The sequence below is a fragment of the Narcine bancroftii genome, chromosome 5, assembly GCF_036971445.1.
Source record: "Narcine bancroftii isolate sNarBan1 chromosome 5, sNarBan1.hap1, whole genome shotgun sequence".
NCBI classification, from domain to species: Eukaryota; Metazoa; Chordata; class Chondrichthyes; order Torpediniformes; family Narcinidae; genus Narcine; species Narcine bancroftii.
Window position 1 is genome coordinate 17,508,591 of NC_091473.1, and position 27,504 is coordinate 17,536,094.

At 40.4% G+C, this 27,504-nt stretch overlaps 1 protein-coding gene across 3 annotated transcripts in view; it reads left to right on the plus strand.

The window, feature by feature from the left end:
• Positions 1–2,050: 2,050 nt before the first annotated feature.
• Positions 2,051–27,504, plus strand: part of setmar (SET domain and mariner transposase fusion gene) — a 96,875-nt gene continuing 71,421 nt past the window's right edge. The window contains exon 1 of one of the 3 annotated variants that reach the window (XM_069936928.1): positions 2,051–2,214. In XM_069936928.1, coding sequence (XP_069793029.1) covers positions 2,086–2,214 — 129 coding nt within the window. In that variant the 5' untranslated portion in view covers positions 2,051–2,085. The other 2 variants (XR_011357365.1, XR_011357364.1) reach the window with 2 other exon arrangements.

Genomic DNA, 27,504 nt, shown 5'->3' on the forward strand with positions numbered 1-27,504 from the left:
GGGTGTTAAGGGAAAGCAAACATACTTCAAATTGGTCAGAGGAGCATTGTGCTACCATAAATCTCAGGCTAAGTGTTGGCCAGTGCTCCACTGGTGTTAAGTCTGCTCAGAATTGGAATGGTTGAGATTATGGAGTCTTTAGGGGAGGAAGAAGGGAATGGAAAATGATTCTCGGAGGGAGAATTGCCCTCCTCTACTCTTTCCCTTTACCCACTCTTGGGCTCCTACTAACTGGCACTGAATTAAAATCTGTGCAATGACTTTGGTGGGAAGTTGTTGAGGCTTCACCTTAATTTTGATGTGAAAGCTCTGTGAGGCTAACCTGGCTCAATCCACCTCACAAAAAAATTTCAGACGTATGGGGTTAGTAGGTTGATTTGACACATGTATTTGGGCAGTGTGGGCTCGTGGTCTGGATTTGGCATTTCCATCAACATTTTCTAGTCATTCAGGATTTTCACTCCTGTATAAATCCAGCTTATAATTCTGTTAAAGATATAGTTTGACTGGAGGGTGATACATCTAAATGAATTTATGTAGCACTGTCAGTCAATGTCTGGAATAGTTGTCCATCTTATGGAATTGAGCCAAAGAGAAAACACATGGAGTGAAACAAGGAAGTCTGCAGACGCGGTGATTGTAGAAAATAACAAAAGTGCTGGAGAAACTCAGCATGTCTCACACCATCCATAGGAAGCAAAGATATATGTATAACTCAGGCTTGAGCTCTTCATCAAAATATGAAGGCAGGGGGTGGGCCTAATGAAAATTAGAGAAGTCAATGTTACTGCCATCTGGTTGGAGGGTGTCTAGATGGAATACGAGTTGTTCCTCCAATTTGCAGGTGGTCTCAGTTTGTAAGAGCGTGAGACTACAGACTGACATATCGGCATTGGAATGGGGCAGTGAAAAATACTGTGGTTCAGGTCATGTCTTGGTCTCTGATGTGTGCTGCTGCCTTGAGAGCCTGCCAGTGCCAGTTATTAATGGAGTGGATGATGAGGGGTAAGCCTTGTATGCAGGTAGAGCAGTGTGGTCTTCTACTTCTTATACAGCATTCTGCAAAGCTTGAGAGTGCCAGCAACCTTGGACCTGCATATTCTTCCCTATGACTGCCCGGGTTCTTGTGAGTGCTCTGGATTCCTCCCATCTCTAGAGAACTCACCACCTTCACTTAGTGTTTGGCCACAAGCTTCCTTGCCTCAATGAAAATTTTAAATGTAAACACAGTAAAAGGCCATTTCGGCCCATGAGTCTGTGCCGCCCAATTTACACCCAATTAACCTACAACCTCCCGGTACGTTTCAAAAGGTGGGAGGAAACAGGAGCCCCCAGGAAAAAAAAAATCCACACAGACGTGGGGAGTACATACAAAATCCTTCCGGACAGTGCAAGATTCAAACTCATGTCCTGATCTCTGGCACTGTAAAGGCGTGGAGCTAACATCTACACCTACCATGTCATGTGAAGTATAATGAGTTATCGTACCAAACTCATATTAAGTAATGGAATTAAAAGGTGCCTTTGATATGAATTTTATGCATTTTCATTAATGTTGGACCTTCTCAACTGCAAATTGGCTTTTATGACATTCTAAATAGTTTGACGCATTTGATTAAGTCTCTGGTCCTTGAGCTAACATTGAACTTCACTGGAAAAGTACTGAAGGCAAATGTGTAGATTTTCTTGTTTAAAAGCCTCTGTGATGTTGAGAGAGTCCACCTTTTATTGCTGGAGAGAACTTCTGCACGCAAATGTGTTATTCCTGAGTTCCAAGAAAAGTTAAGGAATAAAATTAAAGCACAAAATAAACACAATTCTACAAACATCAATCAAAAATACCAATCCAGCATTTCCCACGAATTATAAAAAGATGAGTTCAACCTTCATTCACCAGCCCCCTTCTGAGCTGTTGCCTTCCCAGCTCAGCCGGGAAAACCCGCCCACCTTTTTGATAGCTCACAACCTTCAAGCAAAGCGATAGGATGATGCCATGACCGACAGAATCTGCCGCCAATGGACTTGCGGATCCCAGGAGGGGCGAGGTCTCGGTGTGTGCACGGCTCTCCGCGTTTCGGCCGTGCGATGACCGCTCCCAGTCCCCGGGCGGCCAGGTCAGGCCGTGTCTTGATCCCTGATGTGAGCGGCGGCCTGGAGTACCTGCCAGTGCCTGTTGTTAACGGAGTGGACGATGAGGGGTTGCCTCGTATGCAGGTAGAGCAGAGCTTATTGCACTCCCCCGGTCTTTTGCACGTCTCGGCGTAACGCAAGTTTGGTCTAACGCAAAATCTAGTTTCCACTGACTGCAATTATGCTTTAAAAATATGGCAGTGAAAGTTTGCAGTTTTTTTTCCCGCTGAAACTGACTTGAAGTTTGATTTGCATAACCAAAGTTAAGCATTAAAGGTGGTGATAAACCTGGAAGTGGAAATATGCTGATAAGAACTCTGGATATCATAAAAATAATGGTGGTGCCACTCGTTGTGCATGAAACTTCACATAGTTTCTCTTTCCACGGATGTTCTCCGACCAGGTAAGTAATTTTTAGCCTTGTTTTTATTGCAGTGATCAAATAGGGCTGGGCACGTGTGAGAAGTTCTGGTCAACGATGAAAGCCATACAGATACTATTCATTATAGTAATATTATAGATACTATTCATTATAGATGAAAGCCATACAGATCTATTCATTATCATGCAATGTTATACGAATATTTTAATAAAAGGAAGACAAATACTGGCTATTAGCATTGCCCGGCACCCCTTAGAGTCCGAGAAAGAGAAGAGTCTCTCCAAAGTCACTGTGTCAGTGGATTTGTCTCCAGCCTCCCACAAACTTTGCAGCTGCACAAGACTCCAGCTCAGTCAAACCATGGGCAACCCAAGCCCAATCCAGATGAGGAGGAAGCCTTCAGCACTTGAGGCCCTCTGGGAGCCCTTTTTGCCCTTGCCCAATACATGGTTCCCATGAGCCAGTCTCCAGCTTGAGCTTTTGACTTCGTTGCCCACAGCCTGTGTTGTTTCCTCTCCTGCAAACTGCCAACAGCTCACCACCTGTGTTTGTCAGCCGCAGAGCCCCTCACTGGTCGGTCACTGACTTTGGGGTCATCTCCTTTGCTTTTCCTTCTGGAGGGAGGTGTTCTCCCTGTTACTGGAATCCTGTGCCTGTCCACTCAACCACCGGAGTTGTTGGAACCCCTCAAAGCTGCTGCCAAACACAGGTGTCACCATCTTGGCCCCACATCCCGCAGTTGCAGCATTTTAAATAAAACGGCCGGCTCCTTTAACAGGCCGTTTAAAGCCTGTATGGAACCGTTGGTGGTATGACCCTGTGGGGAAGTGCTGCATCTCTTTTCACTGTTCACCCCGGGTTCGCACCAGCAGCTCCCTTGGAACTTCGGTGTGATGGACAGGAAGAAAGCTCTAGATCAGGGGCAGGCAACCTTTTACCACGCGTGGGCTGGATGGTGAGCCACACTTTCTTCTTTTTCTCTTCTTTTCTTTGGCTTGGCTTCGCGGACGAAGATTTATGGAGGGGTAATGTCCACGTCAGCTGCAGGCTCGTTTGTGGCTGACAAGTCAGATGCGGGACAGGCAGACATGGTTGCAGCGGTTGCAAGGGAAAATTGGTGGGTTGGGGTTGGGTGTTGGGTTTTTCCTTCTTTGTCTTTTGACAGTGAGGTGGGCTCTGCAGTCTTCTTCAAAGGAGGTTGCTGCCCGCCGAACTGTGAGGCGCCAAGATGCACGGTTTGAGGTGAGATCAGCCCACTGGCGATGGTCAATGTGGCAGGCACAAAGAGATTTCTTTAGGCAGTCCTTGTACCTCTTCTTTGGTGCACCTCTGTCTCGGTGGCCAGTGGAGAGCTCACCATATAACACGATCTTTGGAAGGCGATGGTCCTCCATTCTGGAGACGTGACCCACCCAGCGCAGCTGGATCTTCAGCAGCATGGATTCGATGCTGTCGGCCTCTGCCATCTCGAGTACTTCGATGTTGGAGATGAAGTCACTCCAATGAATGTTGAGGATGGAGCGGAGACAACGCTGGTGGAAGCATTCTAGGAGCCGTAGGTGATGCCTGTATGGCTTTCATCTATAATGAATAGTATCTATAATATTACTATAATGATTCGGAGCCGAACAGGAGTGTGGGTATGACAACGGCTCTGTATACGCTAATCTTTGTGAGGTTTTTCAGTTGGTTGTTTTTCCAGACTCTTGTGTAGTCTTCCAAAGGCGCTATTTGCCTTGGCGAGTCTGTTGTCTATCTCGTTGTCGATCCTTGCATCCGATGAAATGGTGCAGCCGAGATAGGTAAACTGGTTGACCGTTTTGAGTTTTGTGTGCCTGATGGAGATGTGGGGGGGCTGGTAGTCATGGTGGGGAGCTGGCTGATGGAGGACCTCAGTTTTATTCAGGCTGACTTCCAGGCCAAACATTTTGGCAGTTTCCGCAAAACAGGACGTCAAGCGCTGAAGAGCTGGCTCTGAATGGGCAACTAAAGCGGCATCGTCTACAAAGAGTAGTTCACGGACAAGTTGCTCTTGTGTCTTGGTGTGAGCTTGCAGGCGCCTCAGATTGAAGAGACTGCCATCCGTGCGGTACCGGATGTAAACAGTGTCTTCATTGTTGAAGACAATGAAAACAAAATAACAAACCCCAAAACAGACAGCAGCTCAATCAGTGGGAAATTTGATTTTGTTCGTTGTTTGAAAGCATTTTGATATTGCATGACCTTGCTGTTGATGCCATTAGCAAGATATTATCACAAGGAGTTGTGCTATCAATCTTCCCATTGATAGAACAAACTACTTAGCAGGAGTGATTAAAATCATCGCTTGATGGATATAAATATTTCATTCATGCATTTGGACTGCTGCAAACTGTCATTTAAACTTAGTTGCTTTTAAATACATCATCAGGAGTATTAAAAATAATCAGGAACAATGATTTTTTTTTGCAAGACTGCAGACATAAATTTTGTCGAATACAGTATCTTGAATCTTTCTCAGCATAAGCTGTTGTGTACTCCTCTCAACTTCTGCCTTTGATCCAGATCTCCAGCTTTAATTTCTCTGCATTATGAGTATGGAGGTAAATCCCATTTCCGGATGAACGAAATTTGCTTTGTGGGCTAAATGAGTTTTGCTTCAGCTGGTGTTGGATGAAGAAACATCGCAGCGTCCCACACATTGACATCTGGCTTTGCGCCTTTTTGAGCGCTCAAGGGAGAGGGGGGGGGCGGTGGCTCAGGGGATCGGGGAGAGAGCAGCTCAGGAGAGCAGAGAGAGGGGGTGGGTGGCGGCGGCTCAGGGAAGGGGAGGGGGTGCTTTGGGGTCGTTCCAAGAGGTTTGTTCGAGTCCATGTTCACTGGTAGGTGTGTGACCTGGGACCAAGAGCAGGACAGCTGGCCACTTATGCACAGCTTGTCTCAGACCCATCTTGAGGGCGAAGCATTTTCCTGGGAGCACCAGGGTGAGTTATTTTTCCAGGAGCAGATAGCAATGCAGTTGATGATCGATTCTTGGTTATAACGATGTGGAGAGACTTCAGTGACCATTCCGTGTGAACACAATCATTTTGCTGCCCTGAAGAAGCAGGTGGCATTTATGTAGCCACAAAGTATTTCCTTTGCTGAGGGACGTTTAATCCACACGCACAATCCCTGGGGCCACCGATGACAGTTTAGTGTGGCGAACAGTGTATGTCGGAGTGACTGAGGGTGATCATGTGAACACATGGGTTTGCTGGGCGGATAAATGTGTTATCAAAGCTGGATCCGGCCTGTGGGCAGTATGTTGCCACCCCTGCTCTAGACCTCTGTTGAGTGAATAGTAATGAGTCAGTTGAATATTTTCTACATATTCTGCATCTTGTACTTTATCTCCTGCAAGTATATATTTAAAAAAAAAATCAAGAGTCAGTAATATTGAAAGATTGGCACGTCTGCCTAAGGTGAATTTCATCAACAAGCTTATTAATTTTCAGAAAATATGGCATCTGAGAAGTTCAGGACAAGCATGTTGATTTCATTTTTTTTACACTACCAATACGTGGTAATACTGCCTTGCCTGCAGGATCAAGAATCTCAGGGTTGTGTGTGACATTATGTATGTACACTGACAATAAATTTGGAATGTAAATCTGAAATGAATAGTGAATGAAAATAGCAAATCTATAATATTACTTGAAATAAGTGCACATGTACAATGAGGGTACATTAATAAAAAGCAAATTTAGCACTGATCACCAGTGGGGATAAATCTGCTCAGTCATTTAATATACCACAGAGTTGGACTGGGCTGGATGTTGTTAGGTAAAAACATCATGAGCTGGGAATGTAGAGGGAGTCACCCAGTGCTGGGCCGTAACAAGATGCAGTTGTGACCTTGTACTCTCAAGATAAGAGTGGGGATGACAAATTGATGTGCAGGAGGCTAGCAGAGAGGGACAGCAACAGTTTATTCATTGGACAATGTCATGGTATGATAATTTACTAAGTACGTATCCTAAGGTATATAAAAAACACCACTTGCTGATAAGGCAGAATGCGCCTTCTCCAACTAACACTGTTAGTTGCAAGTGTTACAATCCGGCAATAAAGAACAAAGAACCTTGATCTTGACTCAGTCTGGTGTTTGACTCACTCATTCATGAACAAAGCAGACCTAACAATGTCAGGATTCCTCTGAATCAATGAATTGGGATGGGTGGATTTTTCTTCATCATCAATTTATCTTGGATTGGTTCATGATTATTGCTCAAATACATTCTCCCATAAATTAACCAAAAGGTGGTATTTTTGCCCCTTTTTCGATGGCCCCCAATTTGTTTCAAAAGACCCTGTTGACCTGCTGCTTGCCATTGTCTTGTCAGTGTGACTAATCTCATGTCTGATATGAAAAAGCTGTGCAGCTCTCCCTTTCCCATTCACTGTGTTCAAGTGTTGAACCCATAATCTGCTTTAGTGGCAGAGGTTCCTCACAGCTCTGATTGACACTTGGTTATGTGAAGGGAAAGGAAAGATTTGTTTCTGAAATGTATTCGTGGTTACAGACAAAAATGAAGAAGGTAGGTGTACTGAGAATAAGAGATAAATGGGAACAGGAGTTATCTACTTCCAATTCTGAGGAAGGGTGGTCAGATGTATGTTTGCATAGTGTTACAAAATTAGTTAATGTGTGTCATAGTTTAGTTAATTATAATTTTCCCCACCAGTTATACTTAACTCCTGAAAAGTTAGAGGTATGGTTTTAGAGTCTCTGATTTGTGTTTTCGGAGTGGAGATCAGAATGAACAAAAGTACCAATCTGTGTGGAATTGTACAAAGGTTAAACTTTTTTGGGAAAGGATTATAAAATTTTTGCAAGATTTATTCCAAATAGATTTGTATGTGGATCCATGGTTATGTTTATTAGGATATATGAATCCATTAGCAGTGCGTTTGGATAAATCTTGGATTGCATTTATTCGGTTGAATTTGGCAATGGCGAGGAAGTGTATAGCAGTAACTTGGAAAAATGATGTGGAGTTGAATATACAGAGATGGCATAATGAAATTCAATTATGTTTAGAAAAAATTACATGTAATTTGCAAAATAATTATTCTTTTTTTGAAAAAATGTGGACTCCATACTTGAAATGTATGAATTTAGATGGTAAGTAATTTTTTTTTCATAATTTCAACAATTCAAACAAAAATAGTATTGCAACCTAGTAGTTTATAATTTCTTTCTTTTGTGTATGTTAAGCTCTGAGGGGGGGGGGTGGAATAGTAGGGGTGGGGTGGGGGATAGGGGGTAGACAGTTTTTTTTTGTATTTTTTAATTTTATATTTGTATTTTGTAAAAAATTTTAAATAAATAAATAAACAAACATTTTGAAGCTTAATATATAAATGTGGACTTAATAGATCTTCTAGCCATCAAAGTGGCACAAGGCAATCTGTCCTCTGTCACCACACCAAATAAATCTGTAATGGGATGGGATTGAATAGTATCTGAGAAAATATGGGAAAATGCATTAAACATTTCCTTCCACTAGTGATCTAATGCTGAACAGGACCAAATATATGAAATAAAGAAGCAACCCCATTACGATATCTATCACGTACAGGGTTGATAGTAGGAAAAATCTTAGCTAATTTATCTTTGGATAAATATACTCTGTGTAGTTTCTTGCATTAATGTGCACAAATGGAAGAGGAATGGACCCATTTTAAACACTAGGCCCATAAATCCTTGGAAAAAATAGTTTAAGTCGTTCTCCCAAGCATTCTTAATTTTATTCATAGAAACGCAACATATTTTAGAAATTAATCCATAAATGAATCCTATTAAACCCTTTTGACAAGGATTTAATTGAAAAAATAAGTCAATACAATTATTATCATGGGAGAATGGAAAAGTAGTAACTTGGTTTCGAAAATCTCTAACTTGTAAATATTTAATTAAATAAATGGAAATTAGGGTTATTAAATTTATGTGACAAATGCTCAAAAGCCATAAAACAGCCATCTACAAATAAATCAAAAAATGAAGTGACGCTCCCTCCAGTTATGAAAACACGATCAAGGCAAGATGGAGGGAAAAAGAAATTATTATTAATCTGAAAAATCTGAAAAAGTTCAGTTCAAAAGAGCATCTGAATTGAAACCAAATTCTTAACGAATTTTTAACTACAGAACTGCCTATTAATTTATTCAGCTTTACCAAAGAAAACAGAAGGGAAGCACCAAGTCGTGTAGCAGAGCAAATTTGTTAAAAATCTTTCATCTCCATGGTTGTCCATACTGGGCAAATCGATTTTATCTATGTAATGAATCCAGAAAAATAATTAATATTAATAGCCCAATAATACTGTCTCAGATGAGGCAAAGCAAAGCCCCCATCTTTCTTTGATTTTTGTAAATGAGATTTATTCAATCTTGGACTCTTGTTGTTCCAAACATACAAAGAGATCATAGATTCCACTTAGTCCAAAACCTTTGGTATAAAAATCGGAATTACCTGGAATAAATATAAAAATGTAAGCAGAACATTCATTTTGATGACATTAAATCTATCAACAAGTGACATAGAAAGGGGGGACCATTTAGATAAGATCTCTTTCACCTGTTTAAACAGAAGACTGAAGTTTTCCTTGAAAAGATATTTTAACATCTTAGTAACTTTAACCTTCAAATAGGTGAAAGATCCTCTCACTATTTTAAATGGAATATTATCATAGATAGGAACAGAACCATTCAAGGGAAAAAGTTCATGAGGGGGATGTCACATGTTGCTGTGAGGAGCATCATGCAACCTATCAACTTCCACAGGATTAATTGAGAAAAGATACTGAGAAAAGTTAATTTAATAAAAATGACTTTGAAGTTACTTTAAAGTGATTAGCGGAAGAAAAAGAGATGTTGCCAAAAAAAGACTATAAAGACAACACCAATGAAAAAAATCGGAAGAAAAGAAGAAGAGAGAAATCGGGCCTTCCTTGTCGATGAAGCAGGCCGCAGAAGTCTTCTCTGGATCTGCTGGTGAGGACCAAGGAGAGGGACCTTCTTCTGGAGCCCTCTTCGTAGCACCTTGTAAAGATGGCACCAGAGGAAAAGTTAAAACTGTACTACGCATGTGTGTTTCAGAAGAGAAAAAAAGGAGTCTCTTAAAGGGGCAGTTCGGCCTTTCGATTTCTGAACAAGAAGGTGACATTTCTCCAGTGGAAGAGGCTTCAGAAGAGTATGAAAGTGAAGAAGAAATGTCAAGTTTAAAAGAGGAACAACTTAGAGGCAAGAAAATAATTTTAAAGAAAGAAATGAGTAAAATTGAAACTAAAATAGATGGACTTTCTGATGATTTGGAGAATAATTTTAAACTTTTAACTGCAGAACTGAAGCAAGTTAAAACAGATTTGACAAAGGTGATAAATAATGTTTCACAGAGAGTTGATAAATTGGAAAATAAAATCCAAGATGTTCATGAAGAAGTACAACATATTGAAAAGAGGTCTAATGCAAATGAAGATATGACGTCTAGTTTGATCTCTATGAATAAAAAAACTGTTAAGAGAAAGTTGAAATTTTGGAAAATTATAGTAGAAGAAACAATGTTAAAAATGTAGAAATGTCTGAAGGGAAAGAAGGTCAAGATGTGATTCAATTTTTTTTCAAGAATGGATACCGAAGATATTTGGAGAAGAACATTTCAAGGACAAGATTTTAATTGAGAGAGCTTGTCGAGCCCAGAGACCAAAGCCGGGTCCTTGCCTGAGTCCCCGATCTATCCTGGTTAGATTTTTGAACTACCAGAATTGAGAGAGGCTTCTTGGTTTAGCAATGAGAAGAGATTTTAATCCAGTATGATAAAGGCTATAGATTTGCTCTGCATTATCCAGCTACTCTGAAAATATTTGTACCAGATCGACAGAATGTGTTTTTTTTTTTTACAAACCATATAGAAGCTGAAGAGTAGATGAGTATCTGTCTAAAATTCAAGGAACAAGGGACACTGATTTGTTGCAATGAATTTGATGTACAAGAGATCTCCCTTTTTGATGGAGGAAGAATCCTTGCATTGGGAGGAATTGTGGTTAGATAGAAAAAGGTTTTTTTCCCTGTGGGGGTCGGAGTATGTGTTTGTTGATTTCATGTTTTCGTGGTTTGTCCACAACCCGTAAAATGGAGGGTGGTAGGACTCGTATCACTAGCATTTCAGGAGGGATTTTACTTTTCTTTTTTATGTATTTACTCTGAATAATTTTGATGTTTTTGGATTGCAGACTATGACATTCAGGACCAAATTAATTTATGAGAATTCTTCCTGAATAGGAGTGATGAAAAGGAACTTTGTAAAATTTAGAAATAAGGAAAATGAATAAAGCAATTAAGATTGAGTTTTAATATTAATGGGATTAACAGAACAATAAAAAGAAAATTTTGTCTTATAAAGAAATTAGGAGTAGATATCGCATTTTTTTTTACAAGAGACTCATTTAACTGAAAAAGAACATTTAAAATTAAAAAGAGATTGGGTAGATCGGGTAGTTTTTTGTTTAATTCTAAAATTAGAGGAGTGTTAATATTTAAGAAAAATCATTCAAAATGTGATTACAGATCAGGCAGGTAGATACATAAGGGTAAATTGTTAAATATTTTCTGAGGAATAGACTCTGTAAATAGATATGCACTAAATATAGATGATGAGAAATTTATACAAGAAGTTTTTTTGAATTTAGCAGATGTTCATGAAAATATTTTGGTAGGAGGAGATTTTAACTTTTGTTTGGATCCTTTGTTGGATAAATCATCAAGAACAATAGTTAAATCAAAAGCAGCTACAACGTTGTTATATTTAATGAAGGATTTAAGCTTAATTGATATATGGAGAAGGATACATCCTAAAGACAGGGATTATTCTTTTTATTCTAATCTATTTGATACTTATTCTAGATTGATTTTTTTTTTGCTTTCGGCTCAAAATCAAGAGTTTTGAATATTGAGTATAAAACAAGAATATCTACTCATTCCCCATTGTTGATTTAATTGGAATTTGCTGAAAAACACTTAGTATATAGATGGAGATTAAATTCTTCATTATTGAAAAGGGAAGATTTTTGTTCTTTTATAAGACAACATAGAACTGTTTTGTGATACAAATTTACATTCAACACAAGATAAGTTTACTATCTGGAATGTGTTAAAAGCCTAACTATGAGGACAAATTATAAGATATACTTCAAAGAAGCTGATGCCGTCTTGTGACCAGTTTCCAGGTTCCTGGTACAGAATCCCATTGAGGTAGAAGTGAACACTCGCTGTGGAAATGGTGGAGGTGGGAGATGGCAGACAATAACAGAATCGCTGACAACTGCACATGCCTAAAAAACAGAACCAAGACCTGCCTTACTGAAGGGAAAATGAGCTGCCTTTCCATGTCACACTTCAGCAAGAACAATGAAACTGTGCGACTGAACCTGAAGTTTTCCATTGAAATACTGAACCCCAAAATCAGTGGATTGCCTTGTGATGTGCAAGGAGTTTAGAGGGGACCTAATTGGATTGTGTCCAAGGAGTCTTGACAGAATGGATGTGAGAGAGTGTTCCTCCTTGTGGGACAATCTCACCTTTTAAAAATAAAGGATTGCCCATTGAAGACAGAGATGAGGAGGATCTGCTTCTCCATGAGAGAAGGTGGAATTCTCTGCTCAATGAAACAGTGAAGTTTTCTCACTGAATGTATTTAAGACACAGATAGATTTTTGACTAATAATGGTAATGGGGACGAGCTGAGTCCACGGCCAGATCTTGTTGAACAGGGGAGCAGACTCGACAGGCCACTGAAGACTGGAGAATGCTTTTTTGTTGGGTTGTAATTGCACATCAGATGACAAATAAACTTGACTTGAGTCTGATGAAGGGTTAACAATTGTGTTGGCCATGTAATACAGGGATCAGACACAAGATGGCAGCAAATGCCACAAGCAATCAGTACAAACTAAGCATTTAATGGAATTGGTTTTAATTTCTTCTGCCTTGTGTTTTAAAGGAAAAGGTAAATGTATCACAATCACTTTGACATGAAGTATCTTCCTCAGTCAGAAAAGAATCATACTGAAAAGTTAAAGAATGCAGTTATGTTCTTCATCCATTTTACAATTTTTCTATATAATGTGGGATCCTTGGCTGAATCAACTGTGGGGCTGTGAGTCATTGAAGGCTGTCTGCTTAGAACAGAGATCAAGAGGAATTTTCTTTTGCTAGACGGTGAAGAATCTGTGGAATTTGTTGCCATAGGTGGTTATGAAGGCCAGGTCATTAGGTGTATTTAAGCTCGAGATTGATGTTCTTGATTAGCCCAGGCATTAAAGGTTGTGCGGAGAAGGGCAGGCAGAGGGGATAAGTGGGGAAATTGCATCAGCTCATGTTTGAATGGCAGGGCAGATTTGATGGGCTATTCCTATGTCTTCTGGTCTTAGGGACATCTCACGGATCTCCATTCCTTACCCTGAAAGGTAGCATTGGTGGTGATGTTTACTCAGAGCAGCTTTTAGAAGGTGGAGCACTATGACAATGAGGATGAGACCAGCCTGATGAACAACCCAAGCCTGAAAAATTACCCCTTTATTTTTTTTTTACACAGAGATCTCACAATGCTTCTGTAAAGAAGACCCATCGTTAAGCTGACTTTGCTCATTTACACTGAACCAAAAAACGGCGGCATAATGCTGGGCCAGTGTGTCATTTTACACATCAAGCTGGCATTCCATAAGCAAGAGGCTGGACATGTAACACAACAGCGTCAGTGTTTAGTGTGATGTGTAACATACATGTAGGATTTTGCTTTCTACACATTAATGACATTTTAATATGATGTGTTTATGCTAGCCACGAACATTTATGCCACTCTTCGAATGCATGCAAACTTGCCACGTCTCGTACACAACTTTTGGTTGAGGACAGTGGCAGATTTGTGCAAGCAACTTGGTCGTGCGATCAGAAATACATTGGAGGAGAAATTAAAGAGAAGCAGGGAATTGTTTGAGGCAGAAAGGCGTGCGGACCTTAAACGTGGTAGAAGGAGACGTTTTGTTTTTAATAGAAGAATGTGGAGAGAAAGACCATACGGGCCCGTGTTCTGGTCTAATGTCCTCAACAATTTTGATGAAGATGAGTTGTGGATTCATTTCCGTATGTCTCAGAACACCTTTGACTTTGTATTGGAACTCGTTGAGCCACATCTGAGTGCAAGACAACAAACTCGTGACGGCCTCTGGAACCTCTGCTAAGACTTGCCATTGCTTGGTGGTGGAATGCTACCACGTGAATATCAGTTGTATTTTTGGCGTCGGTGTCACCGTGGTGGTTATGTTGGTCTGCCAAGTTACTGGAGCATCAAGGAGGACCTTTTCTAAATGTTTTGTCGAACTGCCAAGTGGTGCACGTTTTCAGGAGATAATGGAGGGATTTGCAGAACTGGGGTTTCCAATGTGTGTTGGTGCCATCAATGGCACATTTATTCCCATCAGAGCTCCTCATGATGCACCAGCCTCCGACAATTGGAAAGGGTGGCACTCGATTGTTCTTCAAACTGTTGTTGACCACAAGTGCTGGTAAGGATCACGGCCTGAGTTATAATTATTTGTCTTTAACAATTAATGTGTTTCATATGTTGATTTATACACTCAGTCTTTGTTGTTCCACTTTCACAGATGTGTACGTGGTTCGGCCTGGTTGCATGCATAATGTTCGAGTTTTAGCCAACTCGGAGATCAAGGTGGGCATCTCTTCTCACATGTTTATATACCACTGTACGGTAATGTATGTGTGGATCAATCAATCAATCATGTTTATTTTTCATATGTAACCATACAGGACAGAATTAAAAAATATGTATGTATATGCATATATGTATGTATGTGTGTGTGTATATATATATATATGTGTATGTGTGTGTATATATATGTATGTATATATATGTATGTATATATATGTATGTATATATATATATGTGTGTGTGTGTATATATGTGTGTATATATGTGTGTATATATGTGTGTATATATGTGTGTATATATGTGTGTATATATGTGTGTATATATGTGTGTATATATGTGTGTGTATATGTGTGTGTATATGTGTGTGTATATGTGTGTGTATGTGTGTGTATGTGTGTGTGTATGTGTGTGTGTATGTGTGTGTGTATGTGTGTGTGTATGTGTGTGTGTATGTGTGTGTGTATGTGTGTGTGTATGTGTGTGTGTATGTGTGTGTGTATGTGTGTGTGTGTGTGTGTGTATGTGTGTGTGTGTATATATGTATGTGTGTATATATGTATGTGTGTATATATGTATGTGTGTATATATGTGTGTGTGTATATATGTGTGTGTGTATATATGTATGTGTATATATGTATATGCATATATATGTATGTGTATATATGTATATGCATATATATGTATGTGTATATATGTATATGCATATATATGTATGTGTATATATGTATATGCATATATATGTGTATATATATGTGTATATATATGCATATATATGTGTATATGTATGTATATATATGTGTATATGTATATATATGCGTATGTATATGTATATATGCGTATGTATATGTATATATGCGTATGTATATGTATATATGCGTATGTATATGTATATATGCGTATGTATATGTATATATGCGTATGTATATGTATATATGCGTATGTATATGTATATATGCGTATGTATATGTATATATGCGTATGTATATGTATATATGCGTATGTATATGTATATATGCGTATGTATATGTATATATGCGTATGTATATGTATATATGCGTATGTATATGTATATATGCGTATGTATATGTATATATGCGTATGTATATGTATATATGCGTATGTATATGTATATATGCGTATGTATATGTATATATGCGTATGTATATGTATATATGCGTATGTATATGTATATATGCGTATGTATATGTATATATGCGTATGTATATGTATATATGCGTATGTATATGTATATATGCGTATGTATATGTATATATGCGTATGTATATGTATATATGCGTATGTATATGTATATATGCGTATGTATATGTGTGTATATATGCGTATGTATATGTGTGTATATATGCGTATGTATATGTGTGTATATATGCGTATGTATATGTGTGTATATATGCGTATGTATATGTGTGTATATATGCGTATGTATATGTGTGTATATATATGCGTATGTATATGTGTGTATATATATGCGTATGTATATGTGTGTATATATATGCGTATGTATATATATGTGTATATATATGCGTATGTATATATATGTGTATATATATGCGTATGTATATATATGTGTATATATATGCGTATGTATATATATATATATATGTGTATATATATGCATGTGTGTGTGTGTGTATGTATTAAACTGAAGGAATGGCCGACTTCAAATAAAACTTATGACAAGTCCAAGGATCAGGTTCAATCCTTTTATTGTAAAATGGCCACTAGAACATGTTAGTGAACTGATTGTTTCTGATCTCAGAGGTATTCATACATCTACGTTGCTCTGCCCACAGAAATCCAGAACTGTTAATGGAGCGAAAATCCCCATGCATCTAATTGGGGACCCAGCTTACCCCCTCAGGAAGTGGCTAATGAAGGGGTTCACTCACCACCACGCACTCGATCAGTAGCAACGACACTTTGCCAACCATTTGAGATGGTGATAGAAAATGCTTTTGGACATTTCAAAGACCGCTGGAGGTGCCTGGCCAAGCAACTTGACATTTGTCGCACTTTTGTACCAGACATTGTTGTCTGCTGTGAAATCAACAAGGAACACTTCTTGCCAGAGTGGAACACTGAACTCCCCGATCTCCCTGAGCCTGACCGAGTTGCTTATCAGGGTGCACAAGCGCACAGTCACTAGCCGATCTGTGAAGATATTATGTCCATCCTGTAAGCTACTTAAGCAAACAAATAACAACTTCTAGGCAATGTATGTGGCACATGTCAGAGAAGTGTAGGGTACAGGAAACATATAAATAACAAAGGTGTGAATTCAGCGGTGTATAACTATTTACAACTGAGCAAATAAACAAAACACCAATGACCATATGCAAAGGTCGTAAGGCACAACACAGTATGGACAACTGTTAAATCACTCCAACGGCTGGAGGAAGGAGATGGATGAAATGAATCGTATGTCTCTTCCGTGTGGTGGAGGCTGTCATTCTGCAGTAACGGCAGAGAATAATACTATCTCTGGGGTGCAGGAGCATGGTAGTGTCGTTCTGAAGTGGGTGCTGTGGAGCGGGAGCAGGGTGCTGTGGTACAGGAACTGTCATGAGTGCAATCAGGTGCCACAGAAGTGAGGCCCGATTCTGCATCTTGTGCTGAATGTCTCTCAACATGTTGCCGAACCCATTCATTTCATCTTCCCGCTCACGTCTATTGGCCTCCCTTGCTGCCATCTCCGCCTCCTGCACCTCTCTCTTCAGCTGCTCCTCATGGGCCCTCTGCACTTCCAAACAGAGGCGCTCCCCGTCCACATCCTCGCGGTCCATTGTCAGTAACACATCCTTCATTTCCTTTGTCCCCACCTGGGGTTTGGTTAGTTTCAGCCTTTTCTGCTGGGCCGGGCATCCTAGAGAACAATAGAACACAAGTGACATTAATGAGAAGATTCTTTATGGACAAGCACACTCACAAAAAAAAAGTTTTTACCTGGTCATTTGTGAGGCGTGGATTCACCGTTTTTATTGCTGGCCTCTGTGTCCATGCCCCTAGGGACACTGGCATCAGCACTGCTGCAGGAGGAGGGTGACACAGCTGGAATGGTCTCGGGAAGCTGGATCCTCCATGTTGTTCAGAAGAGCAACTGGGTTTGCAGAGTGACTGGTGCCCCAAATGGAATAGCACAGATCCAAATATGGCCAGTCCAAATGCCCTTTACCACTCCTACCATTATGGCCATTAACCTGATGGAATTTCTTTCACAGGCTCTTCATTTTGGTTGTTACCTCTGTCTCTCAGATGTTATGCCAGCCTTTCTGATATCGGGCCATCCTTTAACATCCCAGTTATATGTCGCTTTATTTCATCCTTTGCTCAGAGGGTAAGGAACTGCCGGACCTCTTTGTCTCCTAAATTTGCAGACATCATAACCGTTAGCTGCTTTTGAATTTTTAAAAAATTCCCACTGGTGGGTGGCACACGAACACGGCATCAAAATGTCACATCCCTTTCATGTCCTGGTCCCGGGCTGCCAGATCGCTCTTTTTACACAGTTGTCGATTTGGCGCTGTGACAACCTCTGCTGCTGGATTAAAGGCAGGGCTACAATGACCCCGACCCCCCCCCCCCCCCCATTCCATGCTCATACCTTTTGCACAGAAGGCGTGGTGCAATACAGGCTTGGTACTTCCACCTTGAAGTGGCTGTATAAAAGGGGCTATTGGTTACCCTTTACTGCCTCTGGATGCTGTATGACCTGTTGAGTTTCTCCAGCACATGCATGTGTTGCACTTGACCCCAGTGTCTGCAGACTTTTTTGCTTCATTCAGGACAAGAGAAGCAATGTAAACTGGAGAATGGGAAAAGAGAACAGAAAATGCAGGGAGGTCAGGTCGGTCCACAATGTAAAATGTCCCAGAAATTTCTCATGCATCAAATGCTTTTATTGGCTGGCGTTGCAGTGCGATCCTAAAAACCATCTTTCTTCTTGGGCTCCTGCTGCAAATTCCATGTATACCTTGTGCCCAAAGCATATTGTACAAATGAACTGAGGTTTTGAAAATCTACTGTTGTGCCTGCCGTCCAGAAAGATGTGTGCAGAGCCACAAAATGAAGTGCGATTAAAAGTTATAATTGAATGCTAGACTTGCAGTTTCATTGTGTTTAAGGATCAGATTATATTTGAGACTTAATTTACCACCCCCTGAATCAATTATGAGTAAACTAATAGGATTAGTGGAGAGGAGGGTGGGCAGGTGACTGAAGGGGAATCAGGAGGGTTTACAGGGAGATGGGTGGATTGAAAGATTGGGACAAGGAGATGGTGGCAGGTTGGGATTAGGGCAGGGGAGTTGATGTTCAGTGTGGGATGGAGGCCAGAAAGATGAAAGGGAATTAATGATGGGACTTAAATGAGCCTTAATCCAACTAAATGCTATAAAGACCTTGTTGTTTCAGTAGCGTCCAGTTTTACTTGCTCTTGGGGGAAATGCAGTCCAAGTTTCCTGCAAAGAAGCACTGCATACGGAAGTTTACAATCTGTGTCTCCTGGTGCAATGGTCTGGGGAAGCAGTGGTGATTCACTCAGAAAGTTTCATTTCTGCTTTGTGTGAGATAACCTGAAATTGTCATTATGGTGTTCAACTATAGAAGGACTAAAGGTTTCCAGTAGTACAACACTGAAAGAAATAGTGCTTGGGGATTGATCTTTCAGGCCAATGTGTTTTGGATTTGTGTTCAAAGTAATTCTGGAGGAACTCGGCAGGTGTCGCAGAGTCCATAGGAGGGTTTATGAGCAAGTTTTATCTTTCTCTCTAAAGACATCCTGTCACCCTAAGGCTGGTATTCTCCAACATGATTCAGTGAATTGAATTCAGTCTGCTTTTTGGTTTTATCTATCTTTATCATTTGCTTCTGTTAAGTCAAAAGATTGTATTAACAATTCTGTCAGAAATTATTTTTATCATTGACTTTTATGTTGAAAGTTTTTTTTTCAATTTGACATTTCTTATTGAAATAAATCCTCACACCGAGATCTGTCAGGTAATTGTAATCTGACTAAATTTGATTTAATGTGACATGGTCAAATATCCAGACCAGAGCTGGTAATCACACACTGTTTTTTTTTTTTTAAATTTTTTTATTTTTCACACCATAAATCACATTAGCCATGATATACACTATTTCTTTTCACACATATACAGTGACTTTTTCTCCCCCCCCCCCTTTCCTCCCAAACCACCCCCCCACCCCCCCCTCTCATCCATTTTAGGTATACAATCTAGGTTGCATTAATCCAGTCAGACAATGTTGTCATTCAACAAAATTACACCAGAAATTCTACTGAGTCCATTCTTTTCTTTCCTTCTCCTTCCATCAACTTAGGTAATGTTTGTCCCCGGTAGGTTTTCGCTATTGTATTTAATGTAAGGCCCCTATACTTGTTCGAATATTTCAATATTATTTCTTAACCAATATGTTATTTTTTTCTAATGGAATACATTTATTCATTTAAATTTGGTAGTTTCTTCCTTTTAATTTGGTTATGTATTCCATTAATATTTAAAGACATATAGTTCAGCGTAGCCCTTTTATATTTTGTTTATCTTCTCTTTCCGTTTTTCCATCATTACCTTTCCTCCTTTTCCATTTCTGTTTTCTTATTTTCAACTCTTCATAAGACAACATTCCTACAACATCTAACATTTTCCTTATTCTCCTATTTCTATCTTATTTATCCCCAATCTCCCCTTCACCTCCTGAGTTGTCCTTTATCCCTTGTCGGACAACCACATCTCCCCTCTCCATTTGGATTTGCGAATCCACTCGCAAGCGTCAACTGATTGTGCAGTGACCGCTATTTCCCCCCACCCCGCCTCCCCCAGAAAAGATTTCACTTTTCATATGTCACAAAGGTCCCTCTTTTAATTCCCTCCTTATTCTCTCTATTCCATTACCTTCCCTTATTAATTCTTGTCTATACTATCTATATTTTCCTCTAAGTACAGATACATTCATGTATGCTCATTGTCTCTATTCACTCTTATACCTCTTTACCTGCATACATATCAATCGTGATCATTTTTACTCTCATTACCCGTCTTCATCCCTCAGTCTATTTTTGTCTTTACCCACATACATATCAGTCGTGATCATTTTAACTCTCATTACCCGTCTTCCTCCCTCAGTCTATTTTTGTAATTGTTCTGCAAATTTTCGTGCTTCTTCTGGATCCGAGAATAGTCTGTTTTGCTGTCCTGGAATAAATATTTTCAATACCGCTGGATGCTTTAGTATAAATTTATACCCTTTCTTCCATAAAATCGCCTTTGCTGTATTGAACTCTTTTCTCTTCTTTAGGAGTTCAAAACTTATATCTGGATAAATGAAGATTTTTTGCCCTTTATACTCCAGTGGTTTGTTGCCCTCTCTTACTTTTTCCATTGTCTTCTCCAGTACCTTTTCTCTTGTAGTATATCTTAGGAATTTTACTACAATAGATCTTGGTTTTTGTTGTGGTTGTGGTTTAGAGGCCAATACTCTATGTGCCCTTTCTATTTCCATTTCATGCTGTAGTTCTGGACATCCTAGGGTCTTAGGGATCCACTCTTTTATAAACTCCCTCATATTCTTGCCTTCTTCATCTTCCTTAAGGCCCACTATCTTTATGTTATTTCTTCTGTTATGGTTTTCCATTGTATCTATTTTTTGAGCTAGTAGTTCTTGTGTCTCTTTAGTTTTTTTATTAGATTTCTCCAATTTCTTTTTTAAGTCTTCTACCTCCATTTCTGCTGCTACTGCCCGCTCTTCCATCTTGTCCATTTTTTTTCCCATTTCTGTTAAGGTCATCTCCATTTTAATTATTTTCTCCTCTGTGTTGTTTATTCTTTTTCTTAAATCCTTAAATTCCTGTGTTTGCCATTCTTTAAATGATTCCATGTATCCTCTAATAAGAGCAAGTATATCCTTTACCTTGCCTCTCTTTTCTTCTTCTATTTCACCATACTCTTCCTCTTCTTCTTCCTCTGGGTTGACCATCTGTTGTTTCTTTGTTGCCCTTTCCTCCTCTTCTATCTTGTTTCTATTGGTAATCACACACTGTTAATGTAGCATCATCTCATTAGCAAAAGGAGGCATTACATTCTTAGTTTGGAACCAGAATGGAGTTGAACTGAAACAGCAATGAAAATATTTGCAATATAAACAAATATTTGCATTTTAGCAGGTCATTCAACTTCAATTGATTGTTTTGCCAAATGAAACTTGGTTCCAAGGCTTCATACATAAATTTGCAATACAGTATGTGGGCAAGCCAGGAATTTTTTTTTTCATTTAAAAGTAATTTTAGTTTCTTTTTAATAAAAAGCACCTGGATTCATCAAATTTAAATGTGGGAAATGGTCATTTTTTTTAAACTGGAAGATGAGCTTTGGTTTTGTTGAATGGCTGAGAAGACTCGAGGTCAAATGGCTTACCCCTCACCTTGTTCACTCTCATCCATGGCTTGTATTCATGCGCTACTTGAGCGTCATCCCACCCCCCCCCCCCCCCCCCTTAATCTCAGCCTAGAAACATCACCTTTGGAACTTTCTACTTGATGTATTTATCTATTTTTCCCTTAAATGTTCCATATTCTAACCAATCCTCCAGGTAAAGCAAGAGTAGGGATGCCATGTCACATCTGTTCAAGACATCGGTGAGACTGCACTTGGAGTTATTGTGTGTGGTTCTAGTCATCCAGCTGCAGGAAAGATATTATTAAGGTGAAAAGGGTGCAGAAAATATTCATGAGAATGTTGATTAGGCCAGAGGGCTTAAATTATAGAGGAGTCTGGAACTTTTCTTCCTGGAGATTAAAAAAATAAAAATCAACTATGCTGAGCTGATGTGCCTTGTCCTGAACATTAGAACCAGAGGGCACCACCTATAATTGGACAAGGGGTAGACTGAAGGCAGATTTCTGGGGATATTATCAAGGTGAGCGAATGGCAGATGATGGAAATAGAGGCAGGTTGATTTATTTCAGAAAATATGTTGGTAAATTATGCATGATTAACTAAAATGAACACATACTGAGAATAGTATTCTTGGAGACACATTTGACTTTCTCTCCAGACTCTGCCATTATGCTTTCCTTTACTCTGGCTGATGGAAATTAATTGCTTTGTGGTTCCTCAACATCATTGTTTTATGCAACTTTTGGGGATAGGTAAACAAAATGGGATGTCTTCACCTCGCTGGACCTATTTGCACAGCTCATGAGGTCAGAAATGCACCCACTCAACTTTTCCAGTATAGTGTTGTTCATACTTGGGGCTCATAAATATAATCAGGGCTTGATTGTTTCACTAATGATCATAGATCAAATATTCTTGAAGACCTTCTCAAAATGCGTTTTTAAGTTGTTAAACTAGTAAAACAGTTGGCAATATATTTTAGAATGGCAATCCCACAATTTTCTTTAAGAATGTGTGTATTGTGCATAGATGACTGACCAATGGCTTGTAATAAAATAAGCTGGTAACTGGAGACACAAGGGATGCTTTAATCTAGAGAAGAAAAATCTACTGGAGCAACTAAGCAGGTTGAGAAGGATCTGTGAGGAAAGAAGAATTGTGAACATCTTGTTACGAGCCCAAAGGACCCCAAAGCCCAGCAGCAATAGACATTCACCAAGACGAGTGGTTTTTAAAACAAAGTTATTTTTAATCTTCTTTAAACATGAAAATAGAATCAAATTTTAACTCTATACTTAATTAATCAAATTAACCTCCTTCTAATCCTAAGCGCATGCGTATGTAATGTGTGTGTAAATTCAAGAATGGTTCACAGTTCAATCTCACTTCTTCTTCCAAGTTCTCTGGATGCAGTAAATTCTTATACTGTGCACAGAATTTAACATGTATAAAGTTCGCCAGGCTTTGCTGCTTGAAAGGTAAATGTTTACTGCTCAAGAAGGCTCTTGTTGGATTTTCAGAGAGAGAATTGTTCCAGGATTTCCACAACTGAGTTACCACCATTAGTCACCTCAGTGTCTGGCTGATGAAACTTGCCCCATCAGGGTTTTCTAGATGGTAACTTCTTTTTTCAAGCTACCACAGAGTTCCATTCCTCTTATTCCAAGAGAAACATGAGACAGATACCATTTCTAGCCATCCACTGGATTTGGAAGTTTTAATCCGTTTCAACCCGCACGCACGCACGCAGTTCCAAACAATCGTCATTCATTTTACGACGTCAGTTCGATTAACACCTACTTGTGAATGTGCATTAAATTCTCCAGGAATCTTCAATATTTCTTCAGTCTTTCAAATTAGATCTGTTTTAAAATGTGTGTATGTATGTAGCCTACTCTAAATCTTACCAAAATCCCCCAAATCTTACCAAATTCTCCCAAATTATTTATCCATTACAATCTCAAGTTGAAACCTTTCATCAAGACAGTTGTTGATGACCCAAAACGTTTTGATTTCTCCTCGCAGATGCTGCTATTTTTTTTCCCCCGTGACTCAATAACTCTGGGTCAGTGATTGATCTTAGAATGTGTCAATATTATTTATGTGAACACACACTGGGGGCGGGTGGTGGCGTAAAGATATATTACCGATGTTTCGGACTGAGCCCTTCTTCAAGGTCTAAGCAAAAAACAGGCAGGTGCCTGTATTAAAGACTAGAAATTAAGGGCGGTTAATGGGAGGGGAAAACAGTCCAGACCAACAGCTTAAAAAGAGTTAATTGGAAATGATAGGAGGAAATTTACACCTTTTGGCTGTTGATCTGGATTCCTCCCCTTCTCATTTTTTCCTCCTTTTTTCCCAGTTTAATTCCGACATCTGTCTGCTGTTTGCTCCTACCTCGAAGAAGGGCCGAGGCTCGAAGCTTTATCTCCTAAGAATGGTGCGAGACCTCCTGAATTCCTCCAGCATTGGTGTTTTTTTTTTTAAACTCCAGTCGTAAGGTCTGCAGACTTCTGTGTTTTATAGGTATTCATTGCCATTAAGTTGCATCTTTGTTGCACAAAAGAACCATAATTTCCTGTCTGAAAATTTTATTTCTAGAGGAAATGCCTAATTTGGCCAAATGTGGTAACTGCAATGAAAATCTTGCTTTCTGCAGCTTCCCTGAGACATAACATGCCCAGTCAACAATATGATTAACCCAAGAGATAAAAATGGTTAATAAATATAAAAGGAAGAGGAAAAGTATAATAAATAATGAACATTTACAGATGGCCTGTATTGCAAATATTTGCTTTGTCAATTGTGCAGACAGATCTGGTGGTGTTGAGTAAGGTTGTTCCAGAAGTAATAACAGGATACCAAGATGGGACATGCTTCCAGAGGAATAAATGAGATTGGTAATAGCGAAGCCTTTAAGGGAGAAAGAAATAAAAGAATATGTTGATATATTGAGGTTCCCAAGATGGCAGTGCATGTCCTTGGCAGTGGCCTTGAGGTTGCAGCTTCTTGGGGAGCAGCGGCCTGGCGCAGGGCACAAGAAACGGGGAGAACACACTGTTAAGAAGAGGAGGCAGAGGAGATGGCCCAGAGGGAGGTGATCACAATGGCGGACCAGTGAGGAGCTCAGCGGCTGAGGGATCCACGCAGGGTGCGGGTGACTTGCGATTGGGGGAACTGCACGGGCTGTGGATTGCTGGAGACTGGCTTGTGGGAACCAGGAATCAGAGCCGGGATTCGAGAGGTTGATGACGGCAAGAAGGGCTCCTGAAAAGCCTCAGATGCTGAAGGCTACCTGATCATATCAGAGGTTTAGATCTGGATCTCAGGTGCTGATTGACAAGGGTCTGTGCAACTGCAGGGGCTGCGCGAATGCTGAAGGTGAAACCCAGACATCCAATGACTCTGAAGGGACATTCTCTTTTTTCTTTTATTGTAAGGGTTGCCGGGTGACAGTCGTGGCATCTCATTGACTGTTTTAAAGCAGGCAGAAGGCACTTTTGTGTAATATGTATTCTGTATGTCATAAAGGAATTTTGATCTTGTGTATCAGCTAATGTGCACCATAAACACGTCACCATGTGACGTTTGGGGAAGCAGTGGTTGTCTGCTTTACTCTCTTCTTTGCCTGCAGTTGTCACTCTCTGGATTTGTTGCATCCTTTTTGTTTTTCAGTCTATCTCAGCTTCTTTGTTTTCTTGCCTTGAACTTTTGAGACGTGGTTTGGAATAACCCTGACACAATTCTCTCTCCAGCCTAACCCTCTCTCCTCCAGGCAGTGGGTCCATCAGCAGCACCAAGCTGACAATTATTTGGCAGTAAAATGGCCACTTCATTTCAGACCAAGGTTTCTGTGGCAGTGCTTTAATGTGATAATAAGAGTCCCTTTTCCAAGGTTAATGGCTCGGGTATTCTACTGGGGCAGAGAGATGGAAACTTCAGTTCAGAGCGCTCACACTGCACAGATTTGATCGGTTTCATTTCCTCTATTTGGTAAATGTCATGTGGCCCAATGCATCTATTTTGGTAATTGTGATCTACATGAGCTTCCTCCCACCTTCTTGCATCTCACCCTTTAGATCAGGGGTGTCAAACTCAAATTCACGGCGGGCCAAAATTTAAAAACTTGGACTAAGTCGAGGGCCGAACTAAATATTTATTGAAAATTTTCAACAACATCTGCATGTTTTCTCTTCTTTCAACATATGTAATGTTAAACTTTAGGATATAACTTTAGGAGGATAATATTACAGGTCAGGAGTAGGTAGCTCAAGTTCACCCTTTGCTTGACCTGAGGGAAACCTATTTGGGCCCTGTGGAGATGTAGTCAGCATTCACAGGCTGTGTCCATTTTGGCCTGCATCAGGACTCAGCATTTCCTGCTCACTCCTCAGGCTCTAGGCCTCTATTCACCCTCGACCCACCATCCCTCTACCTGACCAGTCCTTTACCCAACCTCTACTCACCCCTCACTCCACTCGCTCTGCCTCTACCCACCCCATCCTATACACGCCCCTCTACTGCCTCTCCCCTCAACCTGTTCCTCCCTCTACCCGTCTCTCACCCTCTAATCACCCCTCCCCTACTCGCCCTGCCCCTCCCCTTTTACCTCTTCCCTATCCACCCCTCCTTCTACTCATCCCTCCTTCTAACTGCCTCTCGCACCACCATAACTTCCCCTGCCCATTACTCCTCACCTACACCCTCTGCCCACCCCTGCTTACCCACCCACTCAGGCCCAGCGCGCTGCCAATCAGCCTTTGCGGAACAGCGGGGGCCGTGCGCAGCCTGCCATGTCCGTCGCGCCGACAGGAAATCACAGGCGCTCGCCAATCCGCCGCACCGCTCGACAGGTGGGAGAAGTGACTGGTTGTGCGGGGAGCCTTCCAACTGGCTTGCCGGCTGATGACAACGACAGACTTCTTGTGTTACAATTTTGTTTTCCCCGTTCTCAAAGTTTGCACGGTCAACCTGCAACACTCTTGCTCCCTCTGCGTCCCGTGGATCTGATGCCCGGGTGTTGTTAGGATTCCCAGCAGAAGGTTTGTGGAACTTTACCATTCTGGATTCCTTTTTGAGAAGATTCTGGCCATCTTTTAAGGGGGGTGGTTTTAGGGGGGAGGGGATAGTTAGGGGTGGGGAAGGATGTGCAATGAAGGGGGAGGATGGTGGGGGTGACATGACCAAAAAACAGCATCGGCTCTCGCTGCAGGGCGGGCCACCTCGAATACATTTTTGAAATAATCTTGCGGGCCGAATATTTGGCCCGCGGGCCAGAGTTTGACATGTGTGCTTTAGATGCACCATTCTCTGACAAATCTAATTTACCCCTAAATGCATCTTTGCCAGTTATCTCATTCCACTAACTTTGGACCTTGATGTTTCCTCTGTTTCTGAAAGATATTTAGCATACTTCCATTTTTATAAGAGGTCAAGGGCATGGAATGACTGACCAGTTGCCTTCACTCCTGAAGGACAATTTAAAATACCTATATTTATATTGCATCTCTCTGAACATTACAAAACACTTCAACCTTCTGAAGAGTGGTTGTTATAATGTACTGCCTGTGGCAGCCAGATAGTCCTTCGCATGGCGCATGAGCAGAACTGTGGTAAATAACCTGGTTTAATGATGTTCAGGTTTATTGTCAGAGTACATACATCCATCCTCAACATCCATTGGAGCGCTTACACCCCTAACGTCGAAGTACTCGAGATGGCAGAGGTCGACAGCATCGAGTCCACGCTGCTGAAGATCCAGCTGCGCTGGATGGGTCACGTCTCCAGAATGGAGGACCATCGCCTTCCCAAGATCG